At 40.6% G+C, this 22,717-nt stretch overlaps 1 protein-coding gene across 1 annotated transcript in view; it reads left to right on the plus strand.

Annotated features, from left to right (window-relative positions):
• The window catches only part of LOC135206597 (dynein axonemal heavy chain 3-like), a 270,995-nt gene that overhangs the window by 53,239 nt on the left and 195,039 nt on the right, over positions 1–22,717 (plus strand). The window contains 4 exon segments of the mRNA XM_064237937.1: positions 10,736–10,896; positions 15,359–15,506; positions 20,557–20,701; positions 22,462–22,567. Coding sequence (XP_064094007.1) covers positions 10,736–10,896; positions 15,359–15,506; positions 20,557–20,701; positions 22,462–22,567 — 560 coding nt within the window.

The raw sequence follows: 22,717 nt of genomic DNA on the forward strand, positions 1-22,717 counted from the left end.
AGTTATTGATGGTGGGCCTAGCCTTTTACTAAAAAGTAAGACTGAAGGGCAACAGTTTCGACAGTTATTGGGTGTGTGCCTAGCCTTTTACTAAAAAGTCCACCTGCAACGCAGCAGTTTTGATAGTTATTGGAACAGTATAACTGCATGGCAGCAGCTGTCCTTTTAGTCGCTTTTTACGACACGCAGGACCTACGGTGGTAGTATTCTTACAGCCCCACCACAGGGTCATATCCTCTTGAAGAAATGACCAGGCGCAAGTCCTGACTAATCCAAAGCCTATGAACAGAAACTCACGTCGACAGCTCAGAAAGCCTCTAGTTACCATTCGTTTTTAAATATCTAACTTCCCTGGTAGTTACATATTCGTCGCGCGCACGGCAGAAATTCAAAATTCGCGGCTATCCCCAATAGATGGTCAGGTGATCATACCTGTACTCCCTCTATCCAGGTATCTGGAACCATTCCCATTTGTCCTCAGAAATTCCCTGCCGTTGCTCGGTGCAGCACGTTTGGAAATTCGCTCTTCTTTGTTTGGGTTTGCTACAATTGGTGAAGTACCCATTTTTTCTTGGTTTTTTCGTTGATGGCTTTCACTGATTTTGGACTATTCTTAGACTTTGTTGTTTTCCGACTTGAAATTTTTTCTCTGATTTTGGTTTTCTAAAGATGGCTGACTCTGTTGTGAGAATGTGTGTGAAGGGGTGCAAGACCCGGCTTCTTAAAGCCGCTCTTGATCCCCACTCAATTTGTAAGCATTGCAGAGGACACGTTTGTACTGTTGAAGATAGATGCAATGAATGTGAGAGTCTGTCGGAGAGAGAATGGAGAGACTATGATAGATATGTGAGATGTTTAGAAAGAGACAGAATTAGGAGAGCTAGATCTTCTAGTGTTCTTTCTTCTAGATCTTCTGATAATCTGCCCCCTTCTAACGTATCTAAATCTAATATTCCTAATCTTGATCCTAAGGTAGTAGTACCAGATCCTCCTACGGAGTCGGAGGTAAGTGAACCAACCATGAAGGATATTATGGCCGCGATTTCTGCCTTAGGGGTACAAGTGAAATCCCTTACTTCGGATAAGGAAGTGATGTGGGGTGCAGTGCGGGGTTTGCAACGCAAATTCGGTGATAGTGATAGTGCAGTGGAGGGTGCGTCTGTTCGTGTCTGTCATGCTCCTAGCCCTGGACCTCTTCCATGCCCCCCAATCCCTGGGAGAAGGAACGTCGACCGGGTAAGGGAGGTGAGAGACGTTAAACAGCGGACGGGCGTCCCCTCGAGTAGTCCTGTTGACGCATCCCAGGACACTCTACCTCGCCACAGGAAAGGTGAGATGAGGAAGTGTTCGGATCCTTGCTCTCCTTTGGCAGGAGTTAGGGAAGTTTCGGACGAAGAGAGACTTTCGGTGCTTGCATCTTCGTCTGATGACGCAAGACCTCGACGTGGTTGGCGTCAACCCCTACAGTCAAGACCCCTCAAGAGACGCAAGTCCCCCGTAGCGTTACAACAACCGTCGTGCAGTAATTGGAGCTCGCCGGAGAAGTTCTTATCGGAGGAGGACGACGCATCCGCTCCGAAACAGAGACGCATGACGCACAGCTCTTCGGAAGAAGGAGAAGTTTGCTTTACATCGGTGCATGCTTCTCCCCCTCCCCCAGACTGGGAGGTCTCTCAAAGAGCGTCTCCACCTCGTCGACAAAAGACCACTACTAGTGTCTCCGAAGCGGTAGATGGACGGGCAGTGCCTCCTTCAGTCATTCCCCAACAGCAAGAGGCACCGCAAGCAGCATTCTTGTCGGGACTTCAACAGTCCATTTCGTCCCTGTCTGACGCCTTCAAGTCACAAGGATTGAAAGGAGAGACGCACAAGAGAGAACCCAAGGACGTTAACGGGCCAGTCAAGAGGATACGATCAGAATCGGCACGGGGAGACGCTTACGGTCAGCGTGACGCGGACTCACTGCAAGCTGCAGCGGGGGTAGACACTCCCTCGCAGCAAGCTGGACGCATAACGGAAAGCGTCAAGGAGCGTGATGCTCTGTCACAGGCTGCTGGACGCAGTCAGGACGCAGACAGACAGGACGACGGATGTGATTCTCCCGCTCGTTCAACATCAGACAATGTCAATCCGCTAGAAGAGATCTCGGACTTTGAGACGCAAGAAAATCTGCACGAAGCGGATCTCAAAAGGTTACTTGCGGTCTTCGCAGACTTGTATCCGGCAGACTTCCAGCAAGCAGTTCCTCGAAGTCCACCCTCGCAATTTTTGAAGGGCAGACCTCAGAAGTCTTCCTCCTTCAGGAAGACGGTTTTGGCCAGATCGGCCAAGAAAGCTTTGTCTACGCTGAACGATTGGATTCTCAAGAAGAAGGAACAGGGTAGGACTACCTTTTCCTTCCCCCCAACGAGATTGGCCTCTCGATCGAGCGTGTGGTACGAGACTGGGGAAGCTCTCGGATTGGGAGTTCCTGCTTCCTCCCAAGGGGACTTTTCCAGGCTTGTAGACGCATCGCGTAGGACTGCCATGTCCAAGGCTAAGGTTATGTGGTCCGGGTCAGAAATAGACCACTTGCTGAAAGGCATTTTCAGAACCATTGAAGTCTTCAGCTTAATGGATTGGACTCTTGGAGCTCTCGCTGATGTGTCGGACGACAAGAACGAGACACTGATGCATTTGATTGCCTGTCTCGATAAGGCGGTAAGGGACGGCACTGTCGAGCTAACGGCCCTTTTTGCAGCTGGCATTCTTAAGAAGAGGGCTATGTTTTGTTCCTTTCTTTCGTCGGGAGTGACTTTAGCACAGAAGTCAGAACTTTTATATGCTCCATTAACGAAACAGCTATTCCCTTCAGACCTGGTAAAGGACTTGTCGGCTGCTCTTGCGCAACAAGCACCGCAAGACTTGATCACCAGGACTGCTAGGAAGGTACTTCCGGCTAACTTTTTAGCCAGGAAGGAGAAGGATACTCCTCCCACGCGTCAGCCCTTTCGTGGGAAGGCTTTTGCGAGAGGAACCCAGAAGACGGCTGCAGGAGGACAACCCAGGAAAACCCCTAAGCTGCAACCTAAACCCAGGAAATGATTTTGTCAGCCTCCAGACACGAGTGGGAGCCAGGCTTTCCCAATACTGGCAAGAGTGGAAACTAAGGGGAGCGGACGAATGGACAATCGAGGTGCTCAAGGAAGGATACAAGATCCCCTTCCTAAGGAAGCCGCCCCCTCTTTCGTCAGAACCGTTAGAGTTGACAGCCACTTATTCAGGAAACAAAGCAACAGCTCTGCAGGAGCAAGTCGATCAGATGCTGTCAAAAGCGGCGATAGAAATAGTAGAGAACACCTCTTCGGAGGGATTTTACAACAGGCTATTTCTGGTACCAAAGAACTCGGGGGGGTGGAGACCCTCCGCTGCTGGAACGTAAGTCCTCTGAACAAATTCGTAAGCAAAGTCAAGTTTGCTATGGAGACAGCAGCGTCAGTCCTAGCAGGCACCAGACAGGGGGACTGGATGGTGTCGATAGACCTGCAGGACGCTTATTTCCACGTCCCAATCCATCCGGATTACAGGAAATACCTGAGATTTGTTCATCGGTCAAAAATGTATCAGTTCAGAGCACTTTGTTTTGGACTAAACATGGCTCCTTACGTTTTCACTCGAGTGGTGTCGAACGTATCCCGGTGGTTACATCTGGAAGGGGTACGGATTTCGATGTACCTGGACGACTGGATGATCAGAGCCAAGTCGCAAGTAAAGTGTCTGGAGGACCTACAAGTAACTATGACATTAACACAACAGTTGGGGCTGTTGGTAAACCTAGACAAATCACAACTGACTCCTTCACAAGACATCATCTACCTGGGGATGAGGATTCAGTCAGTGTTTTTTTGGGCTTTTCCAGCCCCAAATCGCATTCTAGAATGCTTAAGAAAGGTGAAGCTCTTCCTAGGGAGATGGACCTGCTCGGCGAGGGAATGGATGAGTCTGCTGGGGACCCTTTCCTCGATCGAACAATTCGTCTCCCTGGGAAGACTACACCTTCGTCCACTTCAGTTTCATCTAGCAAGTTACTGGACGAGAGACCAAGACCTCGAGACATGGATTCCGATTCCTCGGGGAATCAAGGATCATTTGAGTTGGTGGGACGATCCCAAAAAACTTCAAAAGGGCCTCGAACTTCAACAGAAGAACCCCGATCTAATGTTGTATTCAGACGCATCGGACGTGGGATGGGGTGCAACACTGGGGAAGGACGAGATCTCTGGTTTATGGCAAGATCATAAAAAAGAATGGCATATCAATATGAAGGAGCTGACGGCCATTCATTTAGCCCTTCTGCACTTCCAGGAGGAAGTCAAGAACAAGGTAGTTCAGGTCAACGTGGACAACACCACGGCGTTGGCCTACATTAAGAAACAGGGAGGCACTCGGTCGGACTCACTTTACAAGGCAGCAAAGGATCTCTTATTGTGGGCGAAAGAGAGGAACATTACGCTTCTAACTCGCTTCATAGAAGGAGAGAAGAACGTCAGGGTGGATCTCCTCAGCAGAGAAAGACAGGTTCTCACGACGGAGTGGACCCTGCATCACGAGGTATGCAACAGGCTTTGGGAACTATGGGGAGAACCGACAATAGACCTCTTTGCGACGCAGAAGACAAAGAGGCTACCTGTTTATTGCTCACCAATTCCAGACCAGGAAGCAGTGGCAGTGGATGCTTTCCTCATGGATTGGGAAAGACTAAACGCGTACTCCTTCCCCCCATTCAAGATCCTAGACAGAGTCCTGAAAAAGTTCAGGGAATCGGTCAACGCCCGGAAGATACTAATAGCTCTGTTTTGGCCGACGAGACCCTGGATCACGGAGGTGATGGAATGGCTGGTAGACACCCCCAGATTGTTGCCCTGTCGGAGCGATCTACTCAAACAGCCACACTTAGAGAGATACCATCAAAATCTCCTCGCTCTCAATCTAACTGCCTTTTTACTATCGAAAAACTGGCAAGAGCAAAAGGCTTTTTGAGGGAAGCTGCGAGAGCAATCGCAAGAGCGAGGAGGACGTCTACGATCAAATTATATCAATCTAAGTGGGACGTCTTTAGAGAATGGTGCAGGATTAGAAACATTTCCTCTTCCAATACCTCTATAATTCAAATAGCAGACTTTTTGTTATTTCTAAGAAACCAACAGAAACTAGCGGTTTCTACCATCAAAGGATACCGCAGTATGCTGACATCCGTTTTCCGTCATAGGAACATTGACGTATCAGGAAACAAGGATCTCTCGGACCTCATAAGGTCTTTCGAGACAGCTAAAAGGAAGGACAATCCAACCCCTGCTTGGAATTTGGATGTTGTCCTGTCATTTTTAACTTCGAGTAGGTTCGAACCCCTCGACAAGGCGTCATGCAAGGACCTCACCAAGAAAACTCTATTCCTGGTTGCATTGGCAACAGCCAAGAGAATAGGAGAGCTGCAAGCCTTTAGCAAGAATGTAGGCTTCAGTGGGGAGAATGCAGTCTGCTCACTGCAACTAGGTTTTCTCGCCAAAAATGAGAATCCTTCTCATCCATGGCCTAGATCCTTTACCATCCCGGGGTTGTCTCATTTAGTAGGACAGGGAAAGGAGAGAGGACTTTGTCCAGTGAGAGCCCTAAAATTTTATTTACAGAAAACCAAACACTTAAGAGGACAGTCGGACAATCTCTGGTGTTCGGTAAAAAAGCCTTCACTACCTTTGTCGAAGAACGCACTGGCGTTCTTTATCAAAGACTTGATAAGGGAAGCTCACCAGAACTGTGATGAGAAAAGCTTCCCAATCCTCAAAGTCTAGGCGCACGAAGTAAGAGCTGTGGCGACTTCGATGGCGTATCGACACAACAAGTCGATGAAGGCTATTTTAGAAGCGACTTTTTGGAGAAGCAAGTCGATCTTCGCAGATTGCTACCTCAAAGAGGTACAGACCCAATATGAAGATTGTTGCTCCCTGGGTCCGTACGTTGCCTCCGGCGCCGTAGTTGGAGAAGGTGCTACTGCCTCTAACCCATAACCTTTTTTTTATACCCTTGCTTTTCTTGAACTTGGTGTCACAGGTTGTCTGTGAAGGTTGTCGCAACCTTCCACAGTCTGGGATGCAAGTCTAAGTTAGTGTTTTTTAGTGTGTTAGTTGGTCAGGTGGTCAGCTCATTGTCCATGGTTTTGCCGGGATAGCAAGGGTGGTGGTCTAGTCAGGTTAAGGTCGAGGACCGTCTGAAAGCCCCAACAAAGACTTTCTACAGCCCCCTGGGTGGATTGCTGGGTCTCTCAAGGAATGCAGGCTAATGAGGCAAGAAAACTTTAAAGCCAGCTTCCTTATCAGGTAAGAAGCAGATTATTAGTCCAGCTAATTTGTAGCGATTAATAATTTTACGAATTCCCAACGGTGTCGCGGTTCTCGAACCCACCACCAAAGGTGTCAATCAGCTATATATATGTAACTACCAGGGAAGTTAGATATTTAAAAATGTTATTTTCATTTTAAAATAAGTTTTTAAATATACTTACCTGGTAGTTACATATATATAGCTTAATCCCGCCGATTCGTCGCGCGCACGGCAGAAATTCAAAATTCGCGGCTATCGCCAATAGATGGTCAGGTGATTATACCTATACTCCCTCTATCCAGGTATCTGGAACCATTCCCATTTGTCCTCAGAAATTCCATGCCCCTGTTCTCAGAGGGGAGGAGGGAGGGACCTTTATATATGTAACTACCAGGTAAGTATATTTAAAAACTTATTTTAAAATGAAAATAACATTTTTAATCTGAAATGACGCTTTTTCGGAAACCGTTTTCATTAGCATTTAGAAATAAATTTGGATCTAAAGTTGAACTGCCAGAAAGAATAGAGGTTGAATTTTCTGAATACTCATAACACGTGACATGAAAATGTGATTTTTTTTCCTTCTCTCTGAATGATTCCCAATTGAAAGTTATGTCATTCTAAAGCGCAGATGCTTGACATTCAGGTTTAGTACCATGTGGTTGACTTGTATCGAATACTATGAAATCTAAATTTCGAAAAACTGTTGTCAAAGAACAAAAATTCTCCCTGGAAAATGTTTTGGAAGTTTTCGGAGGCATGTACGACTAAGTACATAAATAAACCGAAAATCTAAGTGACCCTAAGTAAAAGCATCATTATAAAAACAGTTTCACTTCATTTTCATCGCAATGCAACATTCACTTGACTGAATTCTAAACTGTTAACAAAAATGAGTCGAAGCCCTGATATGAAAGGTATTTGGTGGTGTTTTGACAATTCTACTACTTCCGTATCTTTCGTTTTGACAACATTACTATTTTCGTTCCTATCGTTTTGACAATACTACTTCTTTCGTTTTTACAACTAGCCAACATATGTATACAGAAATTGTGTATGAAACTTCGTAAAGTAAGTAAGTCTACGGGCATAACGAGCCCTGTTTCATGGGCAGAACCAGCTCCGTTTCAGGGAATCCCTTCTCATCCCCTACCCCCTTCGGAGGGGGCGGGGGAGGTAGGTTGAAACCCCCATTATAAATCATCTTAGGGGTTCCCACTATAATCCTGCCAAGTTTCATTCCCATTGGACCAGCCGTTTGGTCGTGATTGAGTGACAGATGGACGGACAGACATTACCCCCATTATAGTAAGAATTAAGATACTACTACTTTCATGCAAACAAGAATATTCTATTTTTAAGTTCATTATTTTTCAAAATATTCTAACGGATCCTCTTCTGTTATGAAATCTCTGTAGGGGGTTAGTGACGCCAGTGCAACTCACGCTGTGCACTGTAGGCATCACATAGGGTCTTTGCTGCCTCCCTTCGGCCCTCTAGGTTCAACCCCCTTCATTCCTTTTACTGTACCTCTGTTCATATTCGTTGTCTTCCAACTTGATATCCACCCTCTCCTAAGAATTGTGTAACTACTTCGAAGTTTTCCTCCTGTTACACCTTTCTACTCTCATTTTTCCTTTCAGCGCTGAATGAACTCATAGGTCCCAGTGCTTGGCATTTGGCCGAAATTCTATATTCCATGCCATTTCCAGTCCATTCTGTAACGAACTTTGGAGGATGTTAAAAGGGATGAATTATCAGTTAAGCAGTCACAGTTCAGCTGAGCCTGTTGACTGAGTTTACTGGCACTAAGTGTTTCAAGTTTCAACAAAATTTGGCTCTTATGGTTCTCGTATTTCTGCTGATTTTTTGATGACACGAACTGCACCTCACTTCTGGCAGATTTCATAAGATCTTGGGATTGCTTTCTAAAAACAGGTAAATCGAGAAACTTGGATCTTCTGATATGGTGATTGACTCCCTACAGTTAAAAGTTCTGGAATTATTTGTCTGAAACGCAGTGTGAAAGCCACAACCAAATCGGTAAGTTTTGGATTATGGGCTTAACAATTCCCAGATATTTGAAGTTTCTGACTATTCAGTGTATGTAATGACCCTAAAGCTGGTATCACACTAGTCATTTCTTGCTTGCGGTATTGGCCAGCATCCAGCCGATGCTTGCGAGCAAAAGTGTTGTATCGTCACACTAGGAACTTGTGGTTTCTAGGAGCCGTAGGAAAAAGTAAACAAAACTGATCAGCTGATATCATCATGGCGCCCAGAAATTGCCGGACTGTTGCAAGATGTGCTGCAGTGGTGTATTTCTTGGAAACTTGCGTGAATGCAAGAGTAACAAAAAACGTTTGTGGGTTTGAGTGGCTCAGGAGAAGAGAACCCAAAGGTCTGAGGATACGTCCTATCAGCAGCAGCCATCTTGTTTGTTTACACTACACTGTGGCTCGTGGCTTGTGCTGGCTGCTTCCCGTTCTGTCGGGAAGCTAAAATCTCGAGCTAAAGGCTCCCGGTTTTTCATTTTCGCCAGCAACGGCTCGAAGCTGGAGAAAAAAAGGCCTAGTGTGAGGCCACCTTAAGTTGTTGGAGTCTTTGAACTATCTCCATGGAAACTGTCATGACTTCCAAGACCACTAGACTCAGGGTTTGGTTATGAGCGTTTTATGTCTCACAACGATAAGAACAGCATAAGGAGTAAGCAAGGGCAGTTGTGGGAATATTCCGTATAGCCGGAATGTGGGCTCTGATATCAATCAGCTTATTATATAATAAATAAAATGAAAAGCATGTGGGTTCTGCATTTTCTGAATCTTTGCACTAAAGGGAATACAGTAAAACCCAGCAGGCATTACCTGTAGTCGTTGTTCTGGATGATGTGTCAACTAACGTTCGGAGTGGGAATAACGCGTTTGTCTAGAACTGGCGATCATACGAAATTATTTTCCAGATAAACGAAGTTTAACTTGACTTGGTTGAAAATAACACCCGCAAAGCTCGAAGCTCCTCTTCCCCGTAAGGGGGGGTTAGTGCCGTCAGTGCACCTCATTCAGTGCAATATAGGCATTACTTGAGGTTCTTTGCAACGTCGCCTCGGCCCCTAGCTTCAACTACTTTCATTCCTTTACTATACCTCCTTCCATATTCTTTTTCTTTACTATACCTCCTTCCATATTCCCTCTTTTCCATCTTAATGGCCACCCTCTCCTTATAATTGTTTCATAGTGCAACTGCTTTGAGATTTTCCTCCTGTAACACCTTTCGAACCTTATACTCTCAATTTCCGTTTCAGCGCTGAATGACCTCATAGGTCCCAGTGCTTGGCCTTCGGCCCAATCCTATATTCAATTCTATATGAAATTATTTTCCAGATAAACGAAATTTAAATTGACTGGGTCAAAAATATCATCCATGGAGCTCGAAGCTCCTCTTTTTGACTTGAACTTATGGTAATGACCAGGAGATTCTGTGGAAGTTTTCTTGCTTCCAAAAAGTGTAACTTGGCTTCAGTTCATTTCTTCCAGAAATTACTGGAAGCTCCAGCTCTCAAGACGTCTGACTGAAATAGGAAAATGTGGGGATAGGGATTTGCAGATGTTGCAGCTACAGCCATTTTATTTGGCAATTGCAAATAATTTAGTGTCATGGTTTATTGATTGCGAAACTGAAACAAATCATCTTCAAATATTGGTCTTATCGCAATTTACTTAGAATATCTTTCTGAACTATGATGCTTGTCATGGACGCTTTAAAATGATATTCGTTACCATTAGATTCCCCAAGAGAATTAGACCTATATTACTATTCAGTTTCTCTCAAGATTTCATGTATTTTACTTTAAAAGGATTAGGATCTTCAGAACACATTAGAAATACACATGGATTTATAACAGGTACTTTAGAATATCAAAACAGGGGTAAGTAGCTTTTCTTAGAATTACTGTATCTCCATCGACTCTGATAGTTTTGTGACGAAATGTTGTAGGCATGAGGCTAGTAATGTCACAGGAAAATCTTCAATAAGACCTTAACGGTCTGGAATAAACGAAGCGAGGTAGAGAAGCCAAGGGAGGGAGAGAGTGTTTGGCAGTTTCGTATCTTGTTGTTTGTTTTAGAAAAACTTAAGTTGTATTGATTGTAGTGAAGTATTTCCTATTAATGAAGGAGTACCATTATTAGCCTGCCTCTTTTACTCCGCTTTCATAATATATGGTATGAATCATTTTGTGGGAGATCGCTCCACACAATACTTGTCCTTCTGCCTTATTCCATAGGGATAAGTTTGTAGTATGAAAAATGATGTTAATTGGATGTCATTCTTGGATGTCAGTCTTGAATGAATTCTTTTCTTTCTTTCTTTGTGCATCTAGTTTGGTAAAGTGCCCGAGGACCAAGTTGCTCTGATTCATCGCATGTACGCCTGGCCCCACAAAATCCAAGAGGACTTCCTGCTGGCTGAAGCTAGAATCTCCCACAAGAGGGACCTCAAAGAGACGGCGCTCAAGGGTCGCATCGCAGATTTTGAAAAGACGTAAGTCAAGCGAAGAGAACCATTCAGCAGTAGAAATAAGAGTAAGCACGTGAGGCAGCAGGTGTCTGCACAGTAATATATACATATATCTTTTAGTTTCAATAATAAGTAAATTTCTATTACAGGTGGGTCCACAGAACACTCATGTCAGTAGTCAGTGTCACCTTAATCCCATATTAACTGAATCAGTGGCCTATGTATATATATGTGTGTGTCTACCTAATGAGTACATGACATTATTTACATTCTTCACATGATAAACATATATGCATATTTACATTATACCGATCATGCCACTGCACTAGGGAGTAAGTACCATAAATAGAGCTGACCCCTTGTTGGCTTTCATGCACACAGGCAGTCCCGGTTACCGGTGAGGGTTCATTCTTGGAGGGTGCTGATAAGCGAAAACCGCCATTAACCGAAACTCGGTAATTTATGGCGGTTATGGCACCGATAACAGGTTAATGGCACCTCTGTTAGGTGTATTATGGTGTCATAATACACCTAACAGAGTGTATTATGATGCTGAAATCCCTAATTTTATGGTGCTAGACAAGGCCCATAAAACCAGATCACCATTAACAGAGCCTGTCATAACCGGCGACTGCCTGTATATATAAATATATATATATTATTAATATGAATGGCAATTAAATGAAAAAATAAGCTCCAGTTCTAAGGCAGAGTGACCTCACATTCAAGATGTTATGAATTACCAGCTCAAAGCATTACTGACCATACTAGGATAGACATTGAAATCACTTTCTCAAGTGACTTGTGTGAATGTTATTTCAATTGATAATCCAATGATATAAAATGTTCCAACGCTCAACTGCCTTGAATTAGTAAATTAAGATGCTAAGAACTACAATCGTAGATTACAGACCACTTGCAATTAAATATCCTCAGAATGTTTTCTTGCAAGCAGGTATAGAGGACAATGTAAATCTCATCATCACTTGAGATATATGAATGGTGACATGACTGATAATTGAATGAAGGAATAAGTTTCAATCCTCAAGTGGTTTGGAACTGCATTCATGGAGCTGGAAGCTACCAACATGAAATATTACTGACCTCTCCATGGCAGAAAACCCATGGGTGAATTCGTTGTACTTTATCTTATAGTTCCTATATATCATGTGAAAAAACTATTGCACTGTTGCTTATACTGGATTATGAAGGGGCTTTCTACGGAAGTATACTTGAAGCCACCAATGGGTATACACATACATGACACTGACCTTTGCTTGTAGTGGTGTGGTCAGAGTTGGTACAAATTTGAGTGGATGTAACAGAGATTTTTTTTCAGGAATACACTTATATGCTTAGTTAGTTATTTATAGAACTGCTTATGCATGTAAAACAACAAACTCGATATAGTGTACATTTTTGCTGGGTGTGGAAACCTAGAACCTTTAGGATTACCTTGGGTGATAGCTATCTGGTTCACTGGGAATTATTATTATCATTATCATATTAGTTTGAATATAAGGACGATAGTAATAATTGTTAATTTAACAAGCAAATTGGATAGAAGTTCAAACCACTTGAAGGCAGAAAGTGATTCTCTAATTTAGTTGCCATATACAATGATATAAAGTGGAGCAAGAACTGCTGACCAAAATTCTTTTGTGTATAAAGCAGTGTTTCTTAAAGTGTGGTCTGTGGACCCCCAGGGGTCCATGGAATGTCCCAAGGGGTCTACAGGATAATTTGGTCGTCGGTATCAGATATGAATTTAATAATGTTGTGAAAAATATTTTAAATAAAATGTAAACATTTATGTTGAAGATAAGCCGTTAATAAGTATTTCAGTAGCAATTTGATTACTATATATTATACCCTGAAAACACTTTTAAACCCAAGAAGAAAATGATCATAATAAAGGGTCCGCGACATAGATTTAATTTAATAAAAGGGATCTGCTGGATAAGAAAGTTTAAGAAACACTGGTATAGAGCAACTCATCACAAAATTTCTTGGCAAACTCTTTGTTTCACTTTTCTTTTCTGGCCTGTTCTCATATTGACTTTGCACGTTCCAGTAATTGGTTGTCAGTATACATACATACATATATATATATATATATATATATATATATATATATATATATATATATATATATATATATATATATATATATATATATATATTTATGTATGTATATATATATATATATATATATATATATATATATATATATATATATATATGAATAACTTGATCACGAAGTATATAAAACGTGATGCTATGTATAGATAAAGGTTTTTGCCACGAAGGAAAAAAATGAAAAGCGGGATAGCCAAGCACTTTCGGTCTAGTTCAGACCTTTACTCAGGCACAACTGATCTTACAGAGGAAAAACATAGTCAAGGTAAGCTTAATATCCAAACTGACACTACAAGATTAGCAATAAGGTCGATTTCACTCTACAGAAACGAGGAAACGCCTGAGGGCAGCCACACCTTGGAGGATACACACGCGGTCAACAGATGATTCATCCAGAAAATAATACATTTTGAAAAAAAAAGGAGGAGGCATATACAAACTTTATTATCATGAAATTTTATAAAAAATGTTCCCCAAAAAAATTACTTAAATTGAAAACGAAAAGAAATATAAATATATCGAGCAAGAGAGAGATGGAGAGAGAATATCGAGCAGAGAGAGAGAGAGAGAGGAGAGAGAGACGAGAGAGAGAGAGAGAAATAATAACTATATACATGTGGGACTAATTATTAGTTCATTTATTTTAAGGTCCTTCATAAACATTTTACAAATATACGGGTCCAAATGGTACATTGCCGGACTAAGATTTAGGTTGTTTTTATTAGTGATTTGTATAATTGCTAATTCCAGTAAATTTCTTGAAACATAATCATTAGATATAGCAGTAACAGAGGTATCACCCCAATTAATACAATGAGATTTTTCACTCGGACAAACAGTGTATTTGAAGTCTGGGCTGTTCTAACTGAATACATATGCTACTTAATATGTACATATAAACTTTTACTTTACTTTAACATATGTACTTTTTTATTCTGGCCACCATCTTAATATTAAATTTCAATTTTTTCTTCTATGTTCCTACTTGCTTTGCGTATCACGAGTCCACAATATCTTGACCAAGAAATAGAATACATAAAAAAGATAGGAAACGATCTCTGCTACCTACCTCATTTAATTGATTTATGTTATCAAAAAGTTCACAAAAAGTTTTATAGTGTTGCTATTAATGAAAAAGAAATGCCTAAAAATGTACTTAGCTTACCTTACTTTCGTGGATTTGAAACCATAAAATCAATATTTAAATCGTTTAATGTTATTGTAGTGTTCTCTTATAACAATACCATTAAAGATATGCTAATTAAGAATAGTCCCGTAACAAATAACAACATTATTTACAAAATCCTTTGTAAGGATTGCCCATCGTTTTACGTTGGTCAATCAAGTAAAAATTTATGTGTACGTATTAAGCAGCATATGTATTCAGTTAGAAGCAGCACCCAGACTTCAAATGCACTGTTTATCCATCTGAGTGAAAAATCCCATTGTACTAATTGGGGTGATACCTCTGTAACTGCTATATCTAATGATTATGTTTCAAGAAATTTACTGGAATCAGCAATTATACAAATCACTAATAAAAACAACCTAAATCTTAGTCCGGCAATGTACCATTTGTACCCGTATATTTGTAAAATGTTTATGAAGGACCTTAAAGTAAATGAACTAATAATAAATTAGTCCCATATGTATATAGTTTATTATTTCTCTCTCTCTCTCTCTCTCTCTCTCTCTCCCTCTTGCTCGATATTCTCTCTCCCTCCCTCTCTCTCTTGCTCGATATATTTATTTTTTTCGTCTTTACATTAATAATTTTTTGGAACATTTTTGTAAATTTCCATGATAATAAGTTGTATATGAATCCCTTTTTTTTTTTTTTTTTTTTTTTTAAATGTATTGTTTTCTGGATAAATCATCTGTTGACCGCGTGTGTCCTCCAAGGTGTGGCTGCTCAGGCGTTTCCTCGTTTCTGTAGAGTGAAATCGACCTTATTGCCAAATCTTGAAGTGTCAGTTTGGATATTAAGCCTACCTTGACTATGTTTTTCCTCTGTATGATCAGTTGTGCCTGAGTAAAGGGTCGAGCTAGACCGAAAGTGCTTGCCCATCTCGCTTTTCATTTTTTTCCTTCGTGGCAAAAACCTTTATATATATATATATATATATATATATATATATACTCAAAAATATATTAGTATATATATATATATATATATATATAATATATACCATATATTTGTTTATTTATATGCATCTGCATGTATATATATGACTTGTAATAATAAGTATGTGCACAGTTCAGTTACAGCGCAAAGCATATCCATAACTAATCGTGATGTTCTAATGACTCCAACAAAACTGGCACGATCAATTTGGTTGTATTTTAGGCTGCAACAGTATAACAAAGAACTGGATGACCTTAAGGGGAGGGACAACTTCATCATGAAAGAGATCCGCGTGGACACCATGAAGAAGAATGTCGAGATGCTGGATCGCCTCACCAGGCAGTTCCAGAACGCCAAGGCTGAACTCTCGGTAAGACAGTGATCATTTCCAAAGATATTACCAGGAGTGATAGGGCATTTTTGCAGATCAAAAGTTATCTTAAAAGATTAATGTTGTTTATAGGGTTCATAGTTCAACCTTATAAATAGCCAAGAGTTAAATTTGCAACAAACCTTAGCCCTCTGGGATAAGCAAAGTTGAGTCATAACTGAGGCATGAATTCGAGAGAGTAAGTGCTCGTCTAATGGCTATCGGTTTGGTTTTGTTCTTATTAAAAGCATATCGCATAAAATGATTATCCTCCCATTCCCTCCACATGCTTATGGGGCCTCAATGTGACTCACTATCACTTGGATAATCCCTTGGATGACCTTGCATCATCTGAGCTCATAAGTGCCCTTAGTGTTCAGGGTATGCAGACTGACTCTCCAGGAATTAGTCTTATTTCCATGGAAAAGGTATTTCCTGATTGAGGAGTTCCTCGCTGGACGAGTGGTTTTCGCGCTTGGCTGCCGATTCGGTGGTCGGAAGTTCGAATCCCGGCTCAGCCAACGCGGAATCAGAGGAATTTATTTCTGGTGATAGAAATTCCTTTCTCGATATAGTGTGGTTCGGATCCAAAATAAGCTGTAGGTCCCGTTGCTAGGTGACCAATTGGTTCCTAGCTACGTAAAAATATCTAATCCGTTGGGCCAGCCCTAGGAGAGCTGTTAATCAGCTCAGTGGTCTGGTAAAACTAAGATATACTTAACTTTTCCTGATTACGGATACTTGAAAGGTCTAACGTTCACAATTATGACTGTTGTTGGTGTCTTATGGTTGGGAGAAGCTCCTCATATATCTGTTCATAGAAGAAGAGTGAATATAATCCTTAACAAATAAATAAGTTCACGGTTAATCTCAAAGTCAAAATAATTGAAAAAAGAAAATGAGGAAAACGATCTAGTGTTTCTGAAATTACAGTAATATTTGTGTATAGATCAAAGGAATGAGATGTAATTAAGTTCACAAAGGGTTTATGTTTTTAATCTAGCGTGCTTGCTCGTCAACCTTTTGTGGGAAGAATTACTGAGAAAGGTATGGTTGAATTTTTGCGAAAATTTGTGTAAAAGTTGACCTTGTGTCTATCGAGAGTGATCGGAATGTAACTTTGAACCTATCCGGAGACCTAAGGATCAAATGGGAATTTAATCCTATCATAACCTCGAAACCATTCCACAGAGGGGTGAGAGATGTGTATTCCTGGTGATAGAAGTTCACTCTTGACGTGGTTCGGAAGTCAAGTAAAGCCGTTGGTCCCGATTTGCGGACAATTTTTCGAAAACCCATTATTCGAAAGGCAATTGTTCGAAAAGTGTTTTTTCGAAAACCAATTATTCCAAAACAATAGTTCGAATGTGTAATTGTTCGAATTTACCATTGATCGAAATAAAAAATATTCGAATAAGCAGTTTTTCGAAATGAATACTATTGTTCGATTCTATAACATACTTTATCTAACCATGTAGGATAATATGATTGATGTTAATAAACGATTAATTTAGTTTAAATTCATTCGTTTCCTTAACAGATCTTTGCACAATTTATCTTCAAAATAATCTATTACCGGAAGTAATTCAGGTGAAGATTACTCTTCTTGTGCTAAATTTTCAAAAGTTTCAATGACTCTTCTGGGATAAATGCCAGTGCTAACAGCATTCGAATTTTGACTGAAAACTCTCTTCTTCCTGACCTGAGTCAAAAAGAAGAAAATCTTCATTCTTGAAAGTCTTCATATACTACTTGACTGGGAATACTAAATCCTTCCTATGATAGGGTGTAGATAGTCCACAATTTTCTTCTAAGCGAACCCTTCTAATTGTGCGCCTAATACTGTAGACAGCTCGCAGTCCCTGAACTCCAGATGCGGTTTATTTTTATGTTTATTTATTTTTTTTAAGGTAAATAGAATACAAACAATGCGATAAGTTGTTTTAAGGTAATTAAAGTACAAACAATGCGATTGAGTTGTTTCTCGAATAACTACACATTGGGAGAGAGAGAGAGAGAGTGAGAGAGAGAGAGAGAGAGAGAGAGAGAGAGAGAGAGAGATAGTGCTAACATACAAAACTGCCGTTGGGCTTTTTTCAACAAGTCGACGTTACTCATGAATTCGAACAATATTCATTTCGAAAAACTGCTTATTCGAATATCTGTTATTTCGATCAATTGTAAATTCGAACAATTACACATTCGAATTATTGTTTTCGAATACTTGGTTTTCGAAAATTTCTTTTTCGAACAATTGCTTTCGAATAGTGGTTTTTCGAAAATTTGTCCGCACACGGTTGACCCGTTGCTGAATAACCACTGGTTCTATGCAACATAAAAACACCATTCAAACAAACAAGCAAGCAAGCAAACCTAACCTTAAAATTAAAGGAGATAATAAATTCATTTTTTTGCTCATATTTTCCGCTGTTGAAACCGAAATGCTGCTGAATCTCAAGTTCATATTTGGAAGTCAAACATCGTCACTTCTGAACGCTATGAGACAGACATATTTGGCGAGTAGCAATCAATCGTTGGCTACAGCTCTTAGATTGTACGTTTGGCAATCATAATCCACTAATAGCGATGACCTGCAGAATGAGGTCAACGTCATACTTAAGGTCAAAGGTCAAACAGGAATTTAGGTGATGTGTTTGGTTCGGTGTGTTTGTTTCCTGTTTGTTAACAGTTACGTGTGGATTTGCTCGAACACTGGATTAGCATAAAGTCGGGTCATAACCTTGACGGAGGTTTTTGGTCTCTGGACGACCCGTATTTATGAATTTAAATTCTTGTGATTTACGAAGGGAGCATTAATTAACCTCAGCACCTGGCAGCACTTGAAGCTGCTATCACCGTGGCAATTCCATCATGGTAATGGCCTGTGTGTTTAGCGGTGCACTACAGTTCGTTGAATGAATGAAAAAGAATCCCTTCTCGTTAAGAGTTAAAGAGACTTGCCTCGCTTGGCTGATTAATTATATATACATATATATATATATATATATACACACACACACACACACACACACACACACATATATATATATATATATATATATATATATATATACATACACACACACACACACACACACACACACACACACACACACTATATATATATATATATATATATATATATATATATATATATATATATATATATATATATTCGTGCTTTGCCATACGTAATAATTCTCCGTCGAAAAGGAGTTATGTCAAGAGAGGTTTTTCGTGTGTTGCTTTAAGTGGGATGTTTATGTTAAAAGTTTGCTTTCATTTATTTCTGCCGCTTATCCAGTCAAATTGTTGAGAGCGTTACATACGTCTTTAGATATCTAAAAGGGGGAGCAAATTATGTATTTAAAAGCTTAAGTAAAAAGAAAATGATTGATGATACAATAGGAGGGTCGTGTTCGGAATGAGCGTCCCTACCTTGTAAATACCAGGAGTTGTTGAAAGTTGAAGTAATCCGTAGCAGAGGTTTGGTGGAAGCTGGAAGTTAAGAGATATGAAAGATATAAGCAATTTCTTCTTTGCGAGTTGTGTTTTCTGAACGTTCAGTTTTGGAGAGGACTCAAGGCACTTCTGGCGATCGAAAGAGCTTCCTGTGAAATCCCTACCGCGTATTTTCACGCAGAACCATCGAGTTTTATTAGTTTATTTGTTCACAAATTAACCTCCTCTTCTATCAGTCTTGGAATTGTCATGAGAGTAGGCCTACAGTTCTCGCGAGAAAACCATTCAACAAATAGAGCACATACTCCCTGGTGATCACTTTCATGGCCTCCACGTGCGGCCTTCATGGTCCCTTCAATCAGTGAGCTAAGTAAGTATTACATACATTTACAATTTAATGAGCTATTTCGTCCTCATTTGCTCTGTTGGCTTATTGGCTTTATGATGACCGCTATGATTTGCTGTATTATTTTGCAGTTTTGTTTCCACCGTTAAACTGGGTAAACTGAGTTACAAGTTGTACTGTTTCGTTGACTTTTCTAACTTCTAACTGTATTTCGTGAGGAACAGGATAGCCGGAAGACGTGGTGATATTGCAGACATTATTATTTTTCTTAGAATCCAATAGAGGCACAACCGAGCTTTCGGGAATACATAGCTCGGCTGTGCCTCTGTTGGATTCTAAGAAAAAGGATAATGTCTGCAATGTTACCACGTCTTCCGGCTATTCTGTTCCTCCTGAAATTGAAGTTTTCTAGAAACGACAACATATCCAGATGCTTGTATTTCATGTACCGTGAAAACCCAAGTCAGGACCCACTTGCCGTTGCCAAATGTAAAAAGCAATCGAAATTGCCATTGTCAAAGCTCCTAACCTTCTACATGAATCTACACTTTCGATTGTCGAAAAACTACAGTTGCCGTAATCTCTTTGAATCGAAGCACAACCTCCTCGTCCTCCTCCTCGTCCTCCTCCTCGTCCTCTTCGTCCTCCTCGTCTTCCTCCTCCTCGTCCTCCTCGTCCTCCTCCTCCTCCTCCTCGTCCTCCTCGTCCTCCTCCCCCTCGGCGGTGATCATTCCTCTTCTTTGAAGCGCCGTTGTAGAATTCTCACGTCTATCACTTTGAGATTTATAGTTTTATTATTTCTTTCTTCGAAAATAACTTCTAAAATCGTGGACGACTTTTACTGTATTTGACACTTGGGTTTGACGCATATTGATATACTACTCAGTTTTGTAGAAATGCCGTAACCTTCAGACGCAGTTAGGTGCAATGTTTAGAACCAGCCTTCTACAGTAGGCCTACCATGTCAGCTGCTAAGTTTCTGTGCGCAGAGGAAGATAAGAATGTCTAAAACAAATGGCAATCTTATCATCATCTGTTAAGTATCTAACTGAAAAGGATAAAAAAAACTAATTATTTTGTATACTATTGTTTATGTACTAGATATTTGTATACAGATGAAAATATAAATAAAAATGTTAAAACAATGAAAACATTTTCTTTATGGAGAGCGAGTGTCATTCTTTCCCCTTTTTGCAAGAGCCCTGTCTCCTCGAATTACTTGTCTCCCTTTTCTGTCCTCAGTCCATCAACGAAGAGCAGAGTCTCCTGAGTTGGGAGAAAACCAAGTTCCCTCTCCTGCAGGCGATGATTTCGCAGAAGGAACCCTACGACATGCTGTGGCACACCACTTACGACTTCCACCAGAAATATGAACTCTGGTACAACGGTCAGTGCTTTCTTTGACTGGTTAAGCCGTAAAAGTTATTTTAATCCTTAGGCGTACTATAATGTGTAGGCTTTTACAGCTAAAGTCAAAGTCAGTCCCAGATCATCAGCTGGATCGATTGAGCGACTGGCAAGCGGATGTTAACCATTAAATCAGGCGTTAATGTCATCATTTTTTCATCTGACAGGCTAAAATCTTTATATAAAAGCAGGAATTAAAACATTTATTCGCTATTGCGATATAGTTAATGTTTTTATACGTTTGTATTTAGCTTGCATTTTTGTCTGGGAAGAATCTTGTAACTCAATTTTCAACCTGTTCCCTACGTCTGATGGAATCGAATTTTTGCATGGTTACACAATTCTGGTGACAGTACAACCTTCCATGATCATCAGGTCAGCAGTGACCTCTAGTGACCCTACAGTGACCTTTCCCAGTATCTCAGTATTTGTATGAAGTGAATAACTCTACGGAGTTTTCAAACCTTCGTTTGGCTCGGCAGGATATTACAGAATGTCACGTTCAATTTCGAGATCTGCAATCATAAATGAGTTACAATTTCTGTCAACACTAAAAATTAGTATTGAAGAAAATAAATTGAGATATGCTTTTATCAAAATGCACTTGATGGTATAAGATAATTTATTGAGCCGCACCAGGATCTTATTACAATTAACCATGTCTACAAAAATAAAAATTTGGCGCTAAATATGGAAGGAAGTGCTACAGGAAATAAAAGAAAATATATATTTTTTATTTATCTCTCGTAGCATTTTCTGCTATGTTTGGCACCACGCTTTTATTTCTGTAGACGTGATTCATTGTAAGAAAATCCTGGTGCGGCTCAACAAATGATTTTATACTTTTTGGTGCATTCTGAGAAAAACGTGCTTTAAAAAAATTAGTTTAATGTCTTTTGATTTCTTTATCGACATACAATGTTTTAAGCTTCTTGGTACGTGTTTGTTGGAATATGCTGCAGCTTTAACTACAAAAATAATAATTTCATGTATGTAGATATTGTATTTTCACTTTTTTTTTTTTTTTTTTTTTTTTTTTTTTTTTTTTTTTAAGATTTTTATTTTTTAAGATTTTACGTGACTTGAAATTTGCTCCAGAATATTGTTGTTTTTATTAGTTTGAAAACCTTTTTATGTTAATTAAGTGCAGGGGTTCTCAAAGTGGTCGATATCGACCCCCAGGGGTCAATAGGATCATCCAAGGGGTCTATGAATAGTCAGGGTGTCAAAAGGGGGTCGATGAATAACTAACGCGTCGGAGAATTAAGTTACATATACTGGTACATCTAAAGTTCCAAACATATTTTCTTACTAGGTGTTACTTTTTTTATCATACTGAATATCAAGTACTAAACTAATACTACTCTAATTGATTCTGACATATTTTTTTTATCTAGTCCAGGGGGTCGATAGAAAATTTGAAACTTCATAAGGGGGTCGAGGAGTTAAAAAGTTTGAAATTCTGAAGAAGGCTTACACTGCGATACACTTCCGGCAATCTGCCTATCTCAAAGAAAACGATCTCCATAGCAGACTGCGTTACACATACTACACTGAACTTTTTTTTTTTTTTTCTTATTAAGAATGCAATCAATTTTAACAGTTTTTAGATTTCGCTGGCCTTATGCCAGCACGGGCTCTTACTCCTAGAGCAGCCCGTAAAGAGCACCAGAAACTCCGGGTCAAGCTTAACGTTTAGGAAAAGCGCTTCTCAAAAATTGTCATTTTTTTTTCTCTCAGGTCCTTTTGCTGGTCTGGACGCAGAAGCCATCAACGAGGAAGTGGAGGCAATGTGGACGACTATGTACAAACTGACCAAGACATTCATGGATCAGGTATCATTGCCGTGCTCTGATCTGTGTATGGGGGGGGGGGGGGGGGGGGGGGGGGGGGGGGGGGGGGGGGGGGGGGGGGGGGGGGGGGGGGGGGTGGGGGGGGGGGGGGGGGGGGCATGGATGGGGGGGGGGAGGGGGGGGGGGGGGGGGGGGGGGGGGGG

Source organism: Macrobrachium nipponense, chromosome 31 (genome assembly GCF_015104395.2).
Source record: "Macrobrachium nipponense isolate FS-2020 chromosome 31, ASM1510439v2, whole genome shotgun sequence".
Lineage (NCBI taxonomy): Eukaryota > Metazoa > Arthropoda > Malacostraca > Decapoda > Palaemonidae > Macrobrachium > Macrobrachium nipponense.